General features: G+C 41.2%; 1 protein-coding gene across 1 annotated transcript in view; it reads left to right on the plus strand.

Moving 5' to 3' along the window:
- ZNF804A (zinc finger protein 804A) overlaps positions 1–14,232 on the plus strand; it is a 74,035-nt gene extending 59,803 nt beyond the window's left edge. Inside the window, exons 3-4 of the mRNA XM_017742786.1 lie at positions 4,630–4,760; positions 7,098–14,232. Coding sequence (XP_017598275.1) covers positions 4,630–4,760; positions 7,098–10,386 — 3,420 coding nt within the window. The 3' untranslated portion in view covers positions 10,387–14,232. The remainder of the gene's footprint in view (positions 1–4,629; positions 4,761–7,097) is intronic.
- The last annotated feature ends 4,065 nt before the right edge of the window (positions 14,233–18,297 follow it).

Below are 18,297 nucleotides of genomic sequence, written 5' to 3' on the forward strand. Positions count from 1 at the left end.
CAACAGGGGGGCAGGCCGGCGACGGCCCGGCCGCCAGCGGGGCAGGGAAGGTGAGCCGGGGATCCTGGGGTCTTTCTCCGCAGAAGGAAAAAAAACAGCCGAGGAAAAAACAGCTTCCCTCTCTGGCGTTTGGGGACTGAACTGCCCACACACCCAGGTGAAACAAAAGAGTATCCAGGTGCACCCCACCCTCAGTGGGTAGCTCTTTGTTTTCCTTAAATACCCAGCAATTTGTCCTCCTAGCAACAGTATGGGGGGAAAATTCCTTTAACAGAAAAAAACTAGGAGAACTCCTAAAACCCCAACAGCTCTGCAAGGCTAGTTTATGAGAGCCTGCTTGAATAAGTAGTCCTTAGATGATGCCTTTGTGCTGGTGGGATGACTGTTTTTCCTGTGAGATATTTACACCACAGAGAGAGCCTGTATCAATCCTGATGCTTGTTATGATTTCCCCTTTGGTTTCATAAACTTTGTTAAAGTCTCACTGCTTTTCAGAGTCAGTTCTGACAATGTTAAGTTATACGTTCAAAGGTATAAAATTATTTCAGGCTGGGTTTTTCCACCTCTCATTTTATCACCTTAGTGTCATAGTATTCACGTACATTGTGTTTCACCATTCAGCCTTTACGTGCTTTTGGTGTCCTGGGTATGTTTATTAAATAAGGCCTTCTTCTGTGTATTGCAACAAGTGTTTAACTCTTGAGTTTAAAAAAAAAAAGCCAACGCCCACTTTTCAGGGTGGCAAAGGGCTTGCAATAATGATGTAAGAAGTACATGTAATGTCCTAATGTGTCTTTAGTTTTGAGAGGATTTGATCCAGAGGGGGACTTCAGGCATCTGGCTCTGGCAGCAGAATCTTGTGGGCTTGTGGTTTCTCTGTTATAAAATGCAGGGGAGAATTGGGAAACTCAGATTTAGGAAACTCAGATTTAGAAAACCTTTTGAAAAGCAGCATGCTGAACTGAACTGAACTGTCTAGTGTGGTAAATGAGGAAGACAAGGGTGAAGTGAAGAGGCCAGAAATGGGGTCCTTTTGGAAATCCACTTAGGATGTACCGGGTGTGCACTAAGACTCCTGGCTGAATTTTTTAGAAATAGGTGGAATATTTCTGCTTCAGGCCCCGTGTCACAGTTAGATTTATTAAAATAATCCTGCTTCTGCCCCAGGGAAAGCAGCCCAGTTGCAGGATCCCATTACAAGGCTGGAGAATCAGGGTCAGGCTTCTCATCCCTTCAGGCTGGGCACAGTCATTTGCAAACCGATGGTGCCCATACTCTGCACCTCCAACGTGGCAATACAGTGTATCAGGATAATGATGAAGGCATTTAGATCTCTTGGAGAAATGTCATTTAATTATTCATTGTGAACTGTTGGTTGAACTCTGCTGGCTGGGTCACACACGTTTTGAGCTTCTTTGTAAGCAGAGGAAAAGACAGGAGGGAATCCAATACAGTATCCCTGCCTGCTAATTATTTGCTTACCGATCCATGGACAAAAACAAACATAACAGGCATTAAACCAGCTACTGAAGTTAGCATTAGCGAACAGCTCTGCCACATGAAAAGGCAGAAAGATGATAAGAAGAAGATGTTTTTTAGGAACAAGTCACACTTTTCTATTGCTGCTATTTACTTTGAACAACTTTAGGGGGGGTCCTTGTGATGCTAAGAATGCATGGACTAATGGTATGATTGGGTAATATCTCATTTTCATTTGCATAACTCAAGTAAAACCAACAATTTGCAACTAAGGGCAGCATAAATGTAGTGCCAGCAATCCCAAGCGTGACTAAGTGCAGTAAGGGAATGCCGGTGATGATATTTCATCACATGGCAAAAAAAACAAAGTAGAAAATAACTACAGTATCAGAAAAATAAAAACTGGAGGGGACAGTCACTCATTTAGGTGATCTTTGATTTAAAGGAAATAGCATTTGTTTGAAACAGCAGGTGCATATCTTGTTTAGAACTAGGAGGAATTCCACTTAGACATGCATTTGCACAATGAAGACCTCAGGAGTTGCCAAGGTATAATCTTTGCAGATTGTTAAGCACTCCATGAAAAAGACTGAGATACCAATTGTGAGAAGAAAAAACCCATTGTGTAAGTTATTTATTTTCTGCTATGACCAGTTTTCTGTACAGGAAAGAGAGGGTGTGTCTACCAGGAGGTCTGACAGAAGGGGAGCTCTGCGACCAGGAGCTCTCCCATAGAGAAGAGCAGGCAATGGCTGTGTGCAAAAAACTTGTGCCACACCTACTTGTATGGCTATCCAAGGAGAACAATTTAATTACTTAAAAATTGAGAACAAGTGTGGAGTTCTTTTAACTTGCAGCAGTAAGACTAAAGGGTTCAAATTCTGGTCAGACTCAAAGCACTAATTATAATCATCCCAGTAATTGCAGAAAAGTACTGCAGCTGGGAGGTGATTATGGTTTTGTATACACCTCAGCTGCTCCTTTTTAACCATGTGAGACAGCACCCTATTATCTTCCTTTTGTTCCCTTACTTATCACTTACCTCTTTCCTTAGCACTGGAGGGGAAAAAAATCCTGAAAAAATATTAGCTCTGCAAAATGCAATGAAATCCTTTCTTTAAGGGCAAGGGCTGGAGGTGGGGAGGGGAAGGAGCAAACTTCATCCCTTCTCTTGTGTTTTGAGCACTCAGAAGTTGCCTATGAAACTAAATACTTCAGGGCTCATGAGTGGCTGGTAGGAAGCAGGGTCAGTATCATGCTATCTTTAGGAAAACAGGAGTGCACAGGGGTAAGATATGTTCAACAAAGATGCTTCACATTTCAAGCATTCTTTTCTGGGAAAAAAGATATCATACCTCTAGTTTTGAGTGTGCTTATAGACTTATACTGTATTAGCACAATAAAGCAAATTTTTATAAGTAGAAAATGTTGATATTTAGAAAATATAAATGGTGGAAGAAGTGATTACATTTCAGATTATTTTTCTCTATCTATCAAGGATATCCAGGCATTTGAAAAAGAATGCAAAACTTGAAAATAGAGCATGGTACTCACTCATTTTTCTGCAAGTTTTTCTCTGCATGTTTCTCTGTATTTATTTCTTGGCATTGAATGGACTGCCCAAGTAGTGTTACCATCACCCAAAATGGCAAAGACTAATTCAGTGTGTGACTGAATTTTAGAATATCTCAAGCTGGGTTGGACTCATAAGGATCATGGAGTCCAACTGCCTGCCCCTTGCAGAACCACCTAAAACTAAGCCATGTGTCACCAAGAGCCAGATGGTCCCTCAGCTGTTGGCAGGTTTGGTGCTGTGGCCACTTCCCTGTGGAGCCTGAGTGACTGACCACCCTCTCAGGGAAGAAGGGGGTGACAATATGTGTGAGGTATTTTTCTGTGAATAGGGGAAAGGAAAATTCACAAAAGACGTGAAATAAAAGAATTGAGAAGGAGCAGGAGGACTCTGCTGACAATGTTTTGCAAACTCCGTTCTGTGTATCTATTATGTGTGCCTCCAGTGGTAACAAAAGATCTGAATACCCCTCAAACAATTTGAAGTTAGAGTTTTTGCTTTTACAAATCACTGTGGCCCCTGTTCATGGCCAGTCATTAGCTGTGGACACTAAAAGGGGGTGGCAAATTACTGGGTTCTTCCCAGAATTGTGAGATTATGGTTTTGTAAGATGATGTCATCAGACTGTGAGCCATAATCAGGGACACACTGAGGACCATGGGGGTTTGGGACTGGAATACATTTTGCTGACATGAAGATCTAGTGAGGTCCCTGCATATTGTCCCTCTGTGATATACAGAAAATATTCCCTTTTTATTTGGAGACTCAGAGCTGAGCACTTTCATTTCCCTCCAAAGAAGTAGTCTGGGGATAAAATCAAATGCGATCTTGGATTGCACCTCAGTATCTGCTTGACTGCTGTGTCAGACACCGGTGAGAGCAGAAAACACAGGCTCCTTCAATGGGACAATCTCCCCATTTCAAAAGACAGGATTTCTCTGTCTGTTAACATCCCCTGGAGATCCCTGCTGGGTCAGGCCCTTTTAACTTCTCTAATAATGACTGGGGTGGCAGGACAGGAGCTCTCAGGAGCTTTGCAGGTGTTGGCATGCTGATAACATGGCAGGGCAGGTCCAGAGGGACCTTGGTAAGCTGGAGAGGAGAACTGACAGGGACCTTCCGCAGAGCAGCAGTGACAAATGCCATGCCCAGCATCTCGGGCAGAAAAATTCCAGATTTAATATAATAGGGGTGGTCAGAAGGCTTTTGAGAGGCTTTGCAGAAAAATACCTGGAGTGGTCTCATTTTTTATTGATATCTCAAAAAGCATTTATGCTGTGGGGAATGTTTTGGGGAGGAGTCATGACCAAAATTCTGGGTGAACTTTGCGTCATCCTACTGAGGCTAGTCTACATCATCACAAAAGCTACAGTAAAATTTGCTAGGTTGTCTATAGCCTGGCTAACCTATCTCTAGCACCTCTAGGTATTTTGGTTATTCCCTTGAAATCCTTAAATTTGTTGAATGGTTAGGTTCAGAATAGTTTGTGCTGTGAGCACTTAGCAGAAAGCAACTGTCATTATAAATGTTTCTCATCCCAGGGGTTTTTACGTGCATTATGTCGCTGTTTCTTGCAGAGACTGAAGGAACTGAAACAGAGGGAGTTTGCTCGAAATGTAGCATCTAAGTCACGGAAAGATGAAAGAAAACAGGAGAAAGCCCTTCAACGTTTACACAAGCTAGCTGAGCTAAGGAAAGAGAGAACGTGGTAAGTCCATAGCTGCTCAAACAGAAAAAATAAGCTGTTAGCTGGTGCTGTGGGACGCAGAAGACCCTTGGCTGTAGCCACACACACGTTTCTAGGGCATTTTGGAAGCATTCTGTGCACAGTATTTGATTCACACTGTGTGCAGGAATGAACGTTAAGCATTGCTTTTTCAGCTGAGCTAAAATGACACATTTTTTTAGTTTAAAAAAAGATGTGTTTCATATATATTTCATAAAACCAGGCACTTTGGTTGAAAGCTGAGTGAACTAGGTCATGCATTTGCAGGCTGACACTACTTCATTGATGAGGTGAGGAACACAGTCTGTCTCTCTAGGATGTAACAGATCTCTGCGATTTAGTTTTCAAAATGCTCGCCTGGGAAAACATCCAGAAACCTAGCTTTAAATCTCAATAGCTGGATTTTTTTTTATTAAAAGGTAAGTGCTCATTTTCCCCTGCTCAGCAGAGTGTTTACCTCCCTCTGCAAAAGTGACTCCTTGCAACTCATACATTTTAGTATTGTGTCTAGGCAAGCTGTTGAAATTAATATTGAGCTTGCTAGTTGTGACTGAATTATCAAAATATGACACAGTTCTGACACTGATAAGCCACTGAAAATATATGTACTTGTCACAGTGTAATCTCGGAAGAAAAAAAAGAGAGAAAAAATATAGATGCTCAAGTGCAAATGTTTTCTCTTTTTTCAGCCTTCGCCTCCCCAGATGAACTAACAGAGAAGTCCAACCAAGCTGCAGCTCTTGTTCAGAAATAGTCTCTTTGTCCCTAGTTTGGGTGGTGGGCAGCATGCTGAAGCAAAGTCTGAATGATCAGGTGCATGGGACATGAATGTTGCAGGGTCTGTTTGATGGGAGCAACACGACACCTAATTTTTTATAACTCATGTGGAGACTCTCTCCTCCATGAGTGTTTTAACTGTCCATATTTTATACTTGAGTATATTAGATATCATTCCCCCTAAACATGCTCCAAAATCTGAATTTTGCATATTTCCTGAGAAAGAGGAAAGAGGAACTTACTGTTTCCCTTTTTCCATGCTAGTGAAGCACAGATTTTGCAAGCTTTTGTTGTTTCTGGATTGTTTGGGGTTTTTTAAAATATCCTTCTGCTAGTTCGTGAAGGAAAATTTCTATCTGAGCTTAATTTATCTGTTTCATAATTGTCATTTACTACCACTTTGCATCCTTAGAGGTGTGATATAGACAGACACAGGATTTTTTTAAACTGGCACTTTGTAGGCTTGTTTTGTTGAAGTCACCATTTTATTCTGTGGAAGAAAGGATTTGTGTGGGGGTTTAATATGTATTTCAAAATTGTAAAAAACTGGGCAAGGCAGGAATTCTCATGAGGAATTCCTTTCTCATAAAACCTCTACCTTAATTTCTAGATCTGATAGGGTAAAGTCATTATTTTTGGCGCTTCTTGGGTTCCTAAATGACCCTTGCAAGTTCTACCAATGGCTCATCAGCGAGTATTGCTCTGCACTGTAGCACAGAGTGATTTGGCTAAAACAAGCAAACAAATGGTTTTAACATAGGCCCATTACTCCTAGTGCTGAGCAGTTTCTGTGGCTCCTGGAAAATTGGCAGCTTAAACACTTTTTGCTCTTCTCCTTGCTTCCTACTAAGTCAAATAGAACAGATGGGAAGAGGACATGAAACGAAGAACAGAAGTAGACAGTGATAAATTTTTTCTCAAGAGGGATGAATCACTTACTTTACTTCTGTCAGCTGAAATGCTCTCCCCAGTTTTATTTTTCCATGAAAGAAATTGCTGAGATGGCGATGGTTTGGTTTGTGCACACAAATAGGATGGGGGCTGCTGGGCAATTGCCTGTGGGCAGAGCAGCAGTCACTGGAATGATGACTAAGGGGGAAGTGCTCTATGAAGCACTCTGTTTTAATATATTTTGTAACATGAAGGAATGTAAAACTGCTATCTGTAGTAATAGTGTTGTAACCGTGGTGGTCTGCTGGGCGGAGAAGCAAGATTTCTGTGGAGACAGTCTCTTTGGCCAGCCAGCCTGTCTACAGAAACTTAACTACTTTGTAGGAATGTTAGTCCTTCAGCTGATGACTTCACATGAACGAGCCAGGGGCATAATATTTACTCTTTTTTTTTTAGTACTGGATAACTGATCTTTATCATAAAAGATGGCATTTTTTCATAGTCTAAATGCACATATCCACAGAGTCTTCCTCTTTCCTTAAACAACTCCCTTAAGTACCAATGTAATTACCAATTCTAATTACCCATGTACCAATTTCTGTCAGCAATCCTCTGAAAGGTATTGACTCAAAGTTTTATTTTCCTTCCTAGTGCTCCTGGAAGTGGCCCTATGTTCAAATCCACTACAGTGACTGTGCAAGATGATTGCAATGATACCCCCAAAAGTGCCGCCATAGATTCTACCAAAAGCCAGAATTTCAGCTGTACATTAATGCACGATGCCCAGAATTGCAAAGACGTTGCTTCTGTTGTTTCTTCCTCTCCTGGAGATGCAGGTAGTCCTCAATCCGACACTAATAAATGCGGAGATCAGGTTCAAGGAGCTCAAGGACACAGAGTTGGGTTCTCCTTTGCTTTTCCTAAGAAAGCAGCAGTCAAACTGGAGTCTTCAGCTGCCGTTTTCTATGAGTTTAATGACGAAACCTCCATGGAGCATGGATTTAGCAGAAGGAGTAGGTTTGTTCCAGAAACATGTAACCTTCAGTCTCCTTCAGCAGCCGAAATAGTTGTATGCCCTGAGGAGAAACACAACTGTTTTCACCCACTGGTGGAAAAATGCACAGACACAGCAGAAGCTCCTGAATCTCAGGAGTCAAAAGAGCCATCTAGTGAGGAAAGCGGGGTGCTGGAGAGTCCCGCTGTAACTCCTGCCATGTCCCACTCAAAGCATCCGGTGTCCTTGGACACGGATAGCCACAGTGTGGATGTAAGTGCAGCCGACTTGGGGCACCAAACACTGCCCCTGGCTGCAGACAGTGCTCAGGTCCTGCCCCTGGATGGCAGTGGGCATGAACTGCAGGCTAGCAGAGCTCCTGTGCAGGAACTTGTGGAGGATTGTTCTTCTCTGCAGGATGTTGCGGAGGAGAACTATAATGACGGGAACAGTGATCCATCTGCAAATGAAACTGAAATAAAAAACCTGGGGGCAGATGCAGTAGTTCCAGCACCATCTGAAGAAGGTAGTGGAGCCCCAAAAAGCAAACCGGACATGTACAAGAGACCCTGTCAACCCTTCGTTCCTGTTCTTAGCAAATACGGATCAAATATTCTTCAGTGGCCATCAGAAATGTTAATTTACACAAGTACAGACCCATCAATTTCGTATAGCTGTAATCCTTTATATTTTGATTTTAAGTCATCAAGAGCAAGCGACAGCCAAGAAAAGCCCAAGCATCAACCAAACATACCTCATTTGCACCATAAAACTGAATCTCACCATGTCTTGGTCTCGGATTTTACAAATAAACCTACTTCAGAGTGTGGTGGTTATGAAGTAGAAGTGAAGAAAAATGTGTGCAACTATACAATACCCCTATTAAGTGATGTTTCCCTCTTCAGAAATTGTGACCTTGCAAAAAATCAAAACAAAGTGTCCTTGGATGAGTCGTTCACGATTAGAAAAATAGAAAAGTATCACATGTCTCAAAACCCCTTACAACAAAACACTGTGATAGATAAGAAATACAACAAAGTCTGGATCAAAGAAGGCCATGAAAAATGGCTTCACAGAGGCAGAAAAAGTAAAAGGAGAAGAAAATTATGTCATTGTCATTATCATCACTGTGGGGACACAACAGTACCGGAAATGGAGATGTCTCCAGTAACCGAAAAAGAAGTTACTTACAGAGATGAAAATAAATATCAGCACCTCCAAAATAATTCAGAGAAGTGCAGACATGATGCAGGGAATATCTGGTTAACTGCGAGTGAGGTACTGCAGTCACATCGAAAATTTGGCATTGAAAATGGTCCTAAGAGAGTCATGTCTGCATCAGATCACATACACTGGGACAGAGGCTGGTGTGACTTTTGGAGTGCAAAAAATAGTGGCCAACACCATGGTTGTAAAGGACCACACAGAAAGAGCAAAGCAAGCTCCCGAAGGCAGGCAAAGCAGCTGACTACGAGTTCCAGGAGGCACAGCCTAAGGCACTCTAAAACGTGCTGTAGCTGGAAAGGCAGGAGGTCAAGCTATAACCCAGAGCATAAATGTTTAGAACAATGCAGTGAGGAGAAGGGGCTGAGCCAAAACCAGCCCATAAAGAGAGGTTACAGTGTTCTGACAGAAGAGCCTGAGAAACCCCACCGCAAGCGGAGGCAGCACACCTACTCTTCTTCCTCGGATGAAAGTTCATGTGGACAGACATTATCAGCAGAGGAATGTCTAAGGCAAGTACATGCTTTAGGTACATATCACAAGGCAAAAGGGAAACACAGGAGAAGGAAAACTAGAATCCATCATGTTTTCCTTGACAGGAATGCAAAAAGTGAGACCTCTGAACCTTCCAAAGAAAATTCTGCAAATTCTACATTAAATATTTTGGGGGACCTATTGACTCAAGACGATCTAGAGGAAACTAATGCAGATCCCAAAGATGATGATGCAAAAGATAGGGATGAAACAATGGAGCTGGAGGAAAGCAAGGCGCCTCTAGAAACTGCTGGCCCACAGGTGCTGGAAGATGATAAACTGATGGCGTGTGCAGTGATGGAGAGCGCACCGGCCATGCTTCCTGATGTCATCACAAGTTCTGCTGCTTCTGCTCCTGACCACACTGCTCCAGCAGCTGCTGCCAAGCAGGATCTTCCCCAAGAGGCAAAGAAAAAAGAAAATGTCAACAGTCGTGAAAATCAAGCTCGTTACAAAATTCCCGTCCCCAACAGGCACTTGGAACATGCTCCTCCTAAATCCTATCTTTGCCATTATGAATTGGCCGAGTCTCTACCGCATGAGAAAATGGGTGAGGTAGCCGGTGAATGGGTGCAGTGTAATCCTGGCATATTTAGCAGCCCCCCGCCCTTGCCATTCAAAGAAGCACAAGTAAACAGTCACACCTTTCTAACTACCGAGCAGTTAATAGCCCCCTTCCCCCTGCCCGATCAGACGCTGATATTCCCTCCTGATAACCACGAGAAGTTCAAAGAGCTCCCATCGGAGGCGTATCAGCAGATCGTGCCGCAGAACGTGCTGTCCAGCAAAGTGAAGTTCGCGTTCGCCCCGCCGGCGATGCAGCCCCCGGGCTCGCCGCTGCCGCCCTTGCCGCTGCAGCCGCCGCTGTGCTCTACCTCGGTGACCACCATCCACCACACCATCCTGCAGCAGCACGCTGCCGCCGGCGCGCTCAAGGTTCTCCAGCCCCACCAGCAGTTCCTCTCGCAGGTCCCGGCTCTTTCCAGAGCGCCTTTACCTCATCTGCCGGTAGGACCGCGGCTCTGCCCGGGCGGCCACGCAGCCTTTGTCGCCCCGCCGCACCTGCCGCTGCTGCCGCCCTCGGTCCTGCACCCCGTCCCGCTGGCCTTTCCCCCGCTGCCGCACACCGTCTTCCCGTCCCTGCTGGCCCCGCACCCGGCTGTCATCCCCCTGCAGCCGCTCTTTTAGGACAGGAGTGGAGGAAGGAGCGTTCAGCTAAACCGTCCTGCTGTTTCTACAGTTCCCTCAAGCTTTGCAAAGTGGTTCTGTGAACTAAACTGGTTAAAATTTCTCATTCCGTGGGAAGCATTTACTGTACGTATAATGATGCAACAAACATTCATGGCAAGTTCAGACCTATACTATTACTAAAGCACTGAATAGTCTGATACTAATTACGAACTATATATATGTGAAAATCATGTCTTAGAATATGTATAATGTATATAAAATATATTTATAGTTCTATAACTTATGTTGTAAAGTATTCACTTTTTGGTTTTTTATCTTTGTGTATTTGCACCTATTTAATGTTTAGACAAAGCTGATGCACTATGTTTTGTACTATGTTCTCTGAAACTGTAAATCTAGTGACAAATATCTCTTGCAATAAATTTTTGTTAACTACTTAAGTATATCAAAAATCTTTCATTATAAGCCTCATGGATGTTGTTCTTCCATGTTGTTCTGCAGCTGAATAGCATCCTCTGCCCCTGCTATGTTAGGATAACCAGGTTTCCTACATGTCAGTGATTTATTAGGGAGGCTCAGAGGCCAATACCTTGAGTGCAGCTGTCTCACCAAGCCAGAGAGAAAGGGTAATAGATGTGTTTGTGTTAGCGGCTTGATGTCACCATGACAAATTTTGCCTACTTGTACTATGTGCACAAACTGCTGACTGGTGGAGCTGATCCCTTTTATACTAAACCACAGAAAGACAATGTAACAAATATAATGCTGGTGATGGAAGGGGAAGAAAGGATAATATTGACAGCAGTTTGGCTTTGAGGGAATACTGCTTGTAGCAGAAGGGTAGAGCCTTGGTTCCCCTGAGCAGTTTCTCTGATGGTCCACAAATCTGTTGGAGGGAGCTCCTTGCTGCTGGGCAGTGTGTGAAGGCAGCAAGAACACAGGAGGATGAGGGGGAGGTCAGGAAATCCACCAGAGTTTGATACGAATTCTTACCTCTTCACCCCACTACTTCCTCCAGCATTTCGCTAAAGAAGTAGAATAACAACAGAATAGAGATGAATTAATAATATACTGCCATTGTTTCTAACTGTATTTCAGAGACTTCTCCCTACCTCTGCAGCCTTTTTATTGCTGTCAAGGTTCTTTTTCAAGCTTTAGTGAGGTGAAATCTTGTTTGCTTTAGTATAAGGTGTATCAGACCCATGCCTGCGATAGTCCAGAATAAAAGCAGAAGTCATTCTGAGATAGAACCATCCCTTTGGGTTAAAATGAAGTGTTATGTGAGTGAAGCCACAGATTTGCAGCATGAAGGTTAGTGCTATAAGTAGGCCCTCCATAATAAAAGGTAGGTGATAGCTCTCTCAATTAATTACTTCTTTTCACCTTTTTATATACTATAATAAAATCATATAAAGTTGAACTGAAAGAATAGTGAATTTTAAGTATTATTAATATACATTGCATATTAATAGCTACATGCGTTAACCATTTGCAAAGTAATGCTATATCCTACAACAAATATATCTGGATCTTATTTTCTGCATTGATAGCATTAGAACTTACCTGTATCAATATTGCAAGTTTTAGTATAATATTACATTAAAACTATGGCAAACAACATCTTGCCACTCTGATTATAGAGTCACCTGCTCAAGGGATGTGAGCTTTCCATGTTGTGCAGTTGCAAAGGGCTAAACTATGTTAATAAGCAAAAAGCTGATGAGAAAGAGCAGGTGAGCAGCCAGGTTCTGGAGAGTGCCCGGATCCCCCGCCTGAGGCTGCAGCAGGGCGTGGGATGTTGCTGAGCACCCACCCCTGTAATGCCAGAAGGAAGGTATATTTTCTCTAGTTCTAACTTCAGGTGGATGCCCACTTCTATTTATGTGGTACCTAAAAAATACAGGAATAAGTGACTTTATACTCCTTTGTTTCAAGAGTATGCCTGTGTAAGGTGTTTGTCTCTACTACATCCTGTCGCTGAGCACAGGAATCTCCGTTGGAAGCGGGAGGGTTGTCCTGGGTGACTTGGGTCCCTTGGGTGACATGTACTGGCTTCTGCACTTCTGCCGTCCTCAGTGGGAGGCAGCACAGACAGTGCCCTGGGTTGCACTGTCCCATCAAAGACAAAATCCATCTCATCATAGAGAAGTACATTAAGAAAAAAAGAAAAAGAATCCACTTAGGACAAATATGGTTGCACGTTCTGGCAGGAGATTAAAAATCCCCAATTTAAAATTTTCAGTTGCAATGTTCATTGGAAACTCCCGTCTATGAACTTGGAAGTCCACATTTTTTCACCAAAATGTTCCAGCAACTTTGAATTCTACTTTTTCCTTACAATTTAAATTATTTTTTCTATATTAAGTTGTTAAACAGTTTTAAGACATTGCACAATTCTTTATTATCTACTGTAATTGCTGTTCAATAGTGTATAAACTATTTAAAATAAAAGACTAATAACCATAAAATGTAATAATTTTCTAATATGGTATTGCCTTTAATGCTAGAACTGTTTGTATATGTGACTTCATATGTAAAAGCAAAAGCAGTATAAAAATAAACCACAAGTTAAGTTTCAAATTGAACACACTAAATTAAATTACCTACTGAAATATTCTTTTGAGTTTCTGTTTTATTATTAAATACATAACTTCTAGTAAGTTATATAAGGGTAGTTCTGCTTTTGTATGTTTTATCTGTTATTTTAGATTAAATGTATATTTTTTATTCCATAAATTGGTAGTGTAATTTATAAACAAAAACTATTGAAAGTGCTAAATAATTGAATTTTTATAATTCTAAATAAATTCTACCCAATTCCTTAAATCTAAGTAATTTACTTCTGAATTTAAAAATTTGCACAAATCTAGTGTGTCTATGCTCCTGGCCACTTTGCCAAATTTAGAATTTATTGGGGTTTCTTCCTAGTGCAAGCAGTAAAAGTGTTGCTCCCAAAGGGCAAGAATTAGACCTTCAGATCTAACCCTAAGTGAGGTTAGAGATTTTGTGATTTCCCAGACCAGCTCTGCAGAGAAGTACCTGAAAAGTTATGCTGTTCCATTGAGATGAGAAGAATATCTTTATTTTGGTCCTTAGGAAGTTGCAGCCTGCCCAGACTGGCCTTCTTGGGGATGTTCCATTTCTCAGGTAACATGAGCTATAAAATAATGGTCCAGAGGAGCTCTTGGGCATTGAGGAACGTAACTGTCTCACGTTGTGAGGGACAGTTTGGAGTAACTGGGCTTTTGTCTTGTGTCTCTTGTGTCTGTAAGTACACAGCAATTTTAAAATGCTACCAATACATGCAAAGAATCAGATTGTTCATTCGGTTTCATTCACAAGCTAGAAGCTACTCAAGCTGTTTATTGCTGGGGAGAAATGACCAGATTTCAGGTTCTGCAGGAGTAAGCAATGAGTTGTGGCTCACGGAGAAAGTGCCGGTCACAGACATTGGTAAAAGAAACACTTTGTGTGGAGGATTATTGTATGAGAATGTTTTTACCTTTCAGTTTAATCAAACAACAATGAAATGGTTATGAAGCAATGTCTTCTTTACCTGCAATGTTAACTTTTCATTAGCTGGTCAACTTTTGGCACTTGTAAAAGAGTCCTTTGGGTACGGTATTGAAATGAAGCTTTAAAAGGCTATTGGAACATCCACTTCTCTTTATTCTTGTACATGATGATGTGCTACTAATACAACAGATCAAATGGCTATAATTTTTCTGACAAGTTTATTTTGTGTAACTCTGCTTTTCCTTCAAATTACATGTTTTCTGTTATGATAATATTAACTTGATATGCTGCAGTTAAAATACAGCTTTAAATATATTTGTTCAGATACTTCCTTGGTGTAGATTAATGTACTGCTTTTGGCTTTGGCTTGTAACCACCGAAAATCACAATGCCAAGGGTTTTGTTAACTCCCCCAAATTAAGGCAATACGTTATGACCACATGAATGTATTTTGAAGACAGTTCCTTGTTTGTAAGGTGGTAAATTTTAATCTGATGGGTATTTTGCTGCGGTGCTCAGAGTCTACGTGTTCTGAACTCCATACATTCATTTTCTGCTCTCCAATTACTGTACATTGCCGAAAGGCTTGTGTATGTGTAGCAGTGCACACATTTATGCAATATGCCTACCAGTTGTAAAATATTACAGTGCTATATTAACTCTCTTTATTGAAAGTAAAGACATTTTTACTGTATAAAGATCATGAGATATTTTTAAATTAACATGACTGACTATCTAAATGTGTATGTTATTTCATAGATCACTTTGATTTAGTATTTGCAGCAGGCATGGTTTTGTACATTACGTCCTCCCTTCTCCTCTTCAGGAACATTCTAAAGTTTTCTCTTTTTCTCTTTCTCTGTGACTAAGATTATCAGAGTTTATTGGAATTTGCCTATTTATGAAATGAACCAGGCTATTTTATTACTTTCATCTGCAATAATTAGTGTACCAACTTTATGAATTCTAAGACATCTTATTTTTGCTTCAAGCTTCTGTTTTATATTATGGGTATTATAAAAGGTTGGGAGAATTTCTACCCTGAGTCTAAATTCTGACCTGTTAGTGAATTTCTGAAACCAATGGACTCTAAGGAAGCTTTGCCATTAGTGTTACAGAGGATTTATTTTGACCTGTAGCATTAGGCCTCTTTATTTATTAAAACTGCCTAATACTTGCTGCTTTCAGTTGAATAATAATTTCATAAGGTATGATGAAGGGCACAATCCAGTAAAGGACAATGAATCAATTTTTAATCAGTCTTCTACCTCCTTTGTTGTCAAGTTTTTTATATAATTAATGACCATAAAGTTAAATCTTTAAAATTTCTGTTCTGGATCATCAGTGGTTTGAAACACATACATGCACCTTCTAGACTAATACCAAAGAGAAAAACTGTTCATTGGAATATTGGATTTTCTATCTGTTCAGGCTCACTTAGAAATTTTAGTAAGTGGGACTACATTAATACAATATGCAGGTAAAATAATGTATCAGGAGTCTTTGTTTTTGCTGAGATAAGATCAAAATGTGCAAATCCATGTAGAAAAAAACATAAATAAGCTTCAAATGTGAACCCATGATGAATACGGTATTGTTTATGAGAATTAAAGATGATTACTCTTAAATCAGAAGTGGTGTTTGTTTGCTATGAATAAGACTTTAAAAGGGAATTTTTTTTCTTCAAAAGAACCAGCAAACAGGAAAATACTTTTGAAAATACTTGGTTTTAGATCAGCTGGGTAGGACCTGTGTACCTTTCTCATGGGTGAGAAGGAGCAAGTATTGGACATTCAAAATCCTACATGTCATAAGGAAAAATCTTACACTTCCAGTGCACTCTTATCTCGATTTAATCCAGTGAAACCTGCAGGAAGAATTAGGAGATTCATTTAAATGAATATATTTGGACTACTGTGAATACAAAGAAAGTGAAGCCCAGCTCAGGTCCAAATTTTTTCTTGCAATGTGACTCAGATTTAACAGCCTACGTAATTTGACCCCCAACCTTCTTGCATGTCACAGACTCTTCTATAAATGGCTTTTATGTCACTGGAGTGCTGGCAAGAATGACAGTGAAATCCAATCTCTCCTCTTGTGTCAATAATGCCTGCTGAAGCCATCACTGTAGGAGATGCTGAAAGGAGGAAAACTGAATTGGACAGTGCCTAAATCATGCTTTTTACTTGTGGAATTGTAAGTGGAAATGGGAGCTTACTTGCATTTTACTGTTTCTACATCTCCAGCTGTGCATGTGTGTGTGTACACATGTACCAGGTTACTGGTTTAGGATTATTTTTTTCTAGGTGTAGTTAAGTAGTGGTAAGAATATCTTGTTTGAAATGTACATAGCAGAAGGGAAGAAACTGTTGAAAGGAGGAATAATGACACAGAATAATAAGGAGAAAAAGTGGTTGTAATATAATGAGCCCATCTTTTCCTCTCGAGGGTGGAGGGAAGTTGCATGAAGTTATTTTACCTGCTTTTTATTTGGTGGCTCTGTTTTGTATCTTTTTACCACCGAAATTAACAGCTCTGTTTGCCTCAGCTGGTCTGTCAATCCATCAGTGTCAAAGAAAAAAAGTCAGGTTTGCAGGAGAAAATCTGCATACAATTTGCTCTTAATACAGTCCCTTTTCTCCCTGGAGAAATTATTCATAGAATGAACCTTCAGTGTGCAAAATAAGCCCGTTGCTCTCCCTGCCACTGCCTACAGCTGCATGTTTGCTCACCTTTTGTTAACTTGTCATTCTCCAGGAGCAGAAGAAATTAGAAGGAAGCTGCTTTTTTCCACTTCCACCAGCTGAAGAAGACTCAGGTCTCCAACTGGGTTTCCTCAGCTCTGTTGGATGTTGGTGCAGTTGCCTGCCCATGACAGAGGTCAGTCAGGCCTCTGTTCTTGAAGCCATAAGAGGAAACACAGTCTGGGATGTGGGGTATTTTGTGGCTTATTTTCCACAAAGTGATGTGGGCCATTGAATATGTTATTGGTTAATAAAAAAAGGCGGAACGCTATTAAGGTTGTAAAAAGCAGATTAAATAGAAGCTAAGTGTTGGGGTGAGAATACCGAATGTCGATCACAAAAGGTTTCAGGAGGGAATTGTAAAAGGTAAGAAATTGATAATTAAGAAAAAGAACAGTAGTAATAATATTTTACATATGATGTAAAATACCTTACATAGGCAACATCTGTGCAAAAAAAAGCAGTCTTGAGTCACCAGTCAAGTACTGGGAGCTGAATTTTGGGCAGCAGGTTGTTGAGGGAAGCAGAGTTGTATGGAATGTAGAACAGTATGCACAAGGGGAGAAGGAATTGCTACTCTGAAGAATGTCTTGAAGGACAATAGAAAGTGGTTTTAGGGGAAAGCATACAGATACTTTTGGAGGGAAAAGGAAGGTAGGGGTGAGGGGGATTGGACCTGCCAATGTTCATGGAGCTGGATGGTGACACAAAGAGGTACAAATGAGGCAGGGTGGCAGGGGAGGCACTGCTGCAAGAGTTTTTAAAGACAGTTTTCATAAACTCTACTCAAGCCTGCAGAAATTAGTGCTAATTAATCTCTAGAACCCCCCGCCTCCTTTTATTCAATTATCCTTGGGGGGTACTTCTACATTTAACCCCAGGACAGCAAGTGCTGGGGTTTCCTGACGCAGCATTGTGCAGCATTAGTATGCGCCGTGGGATGTACGAGTCCTGCAGTAGCTCAGGGACTAATTACCTGGAAAGGTTGAAGGCGCAAACACCTATTAAGAGTATTTTTTACAGAGAGCAAAGTTGCAGGGAAACATGAATAGAGGCCAGTGCAGCTGCATGTGTGAGAGGTTTTGTTTGAGGTTTAAGTGTTTCAGGCTCTGTGTGCTGCTGTGTCACAGTGTGATATGAGGTATCAAAGCCACTTCTCCCCATCGTTTTTCATTATCATGCAGGGTTATGAGACTTAGCGGGGCTGAGAGATGCGATTCGACACATCATGAGCAGATGCGTCAGCAGGAGCAGCTAAATGTGACACAATTTTCCTCAAATGCTGCAGTTACCAAAATATCCCTCTTTGTAAGATGTTTTTAAATAAAACTACATGCCTTTTGATGGCAGCAGTGCTGAGACCCCTTTCCAGGGAGCGTGGATGTTTGAGGAGCTGTCAGCTGGTATACAACCTCACCTTGCAATGGAGAGGAACAGTGCAGGGCTAAGCAGATATTGCCAGCTGGAGAATTTTGTTCTGAAGCACTTTTATAATTCTAGAAACAAGAAAGCAAAACCCTAGTGGTCATCAGGGATTCCCTGTCTGTGACCATTCAGCAAAGAGTTGTCTGAAATTCAGTGGCCTTGTAGGGGGAGAAAACTCCATAGAATAACTGGCAAGCTTTTTTTTCAGCTTTTAAATCCATAA

This window comes from Corvus brachyrhynchos, unplaced genomic scaffold (genome assembly GCF_000691975.1).
Source record: "Corvus brachyrhynchos isolate BGI_N302 unplaced genomic scaffold, ASM69197v1 scaffold98, whole genome shotgun sequence".
Taxonomy (NCBI): Eukaryota; Metazoa; Chordata; class Aves; order Passeriformes; family Corvidae; genus Corvus; species Corvus brachyrhynchos.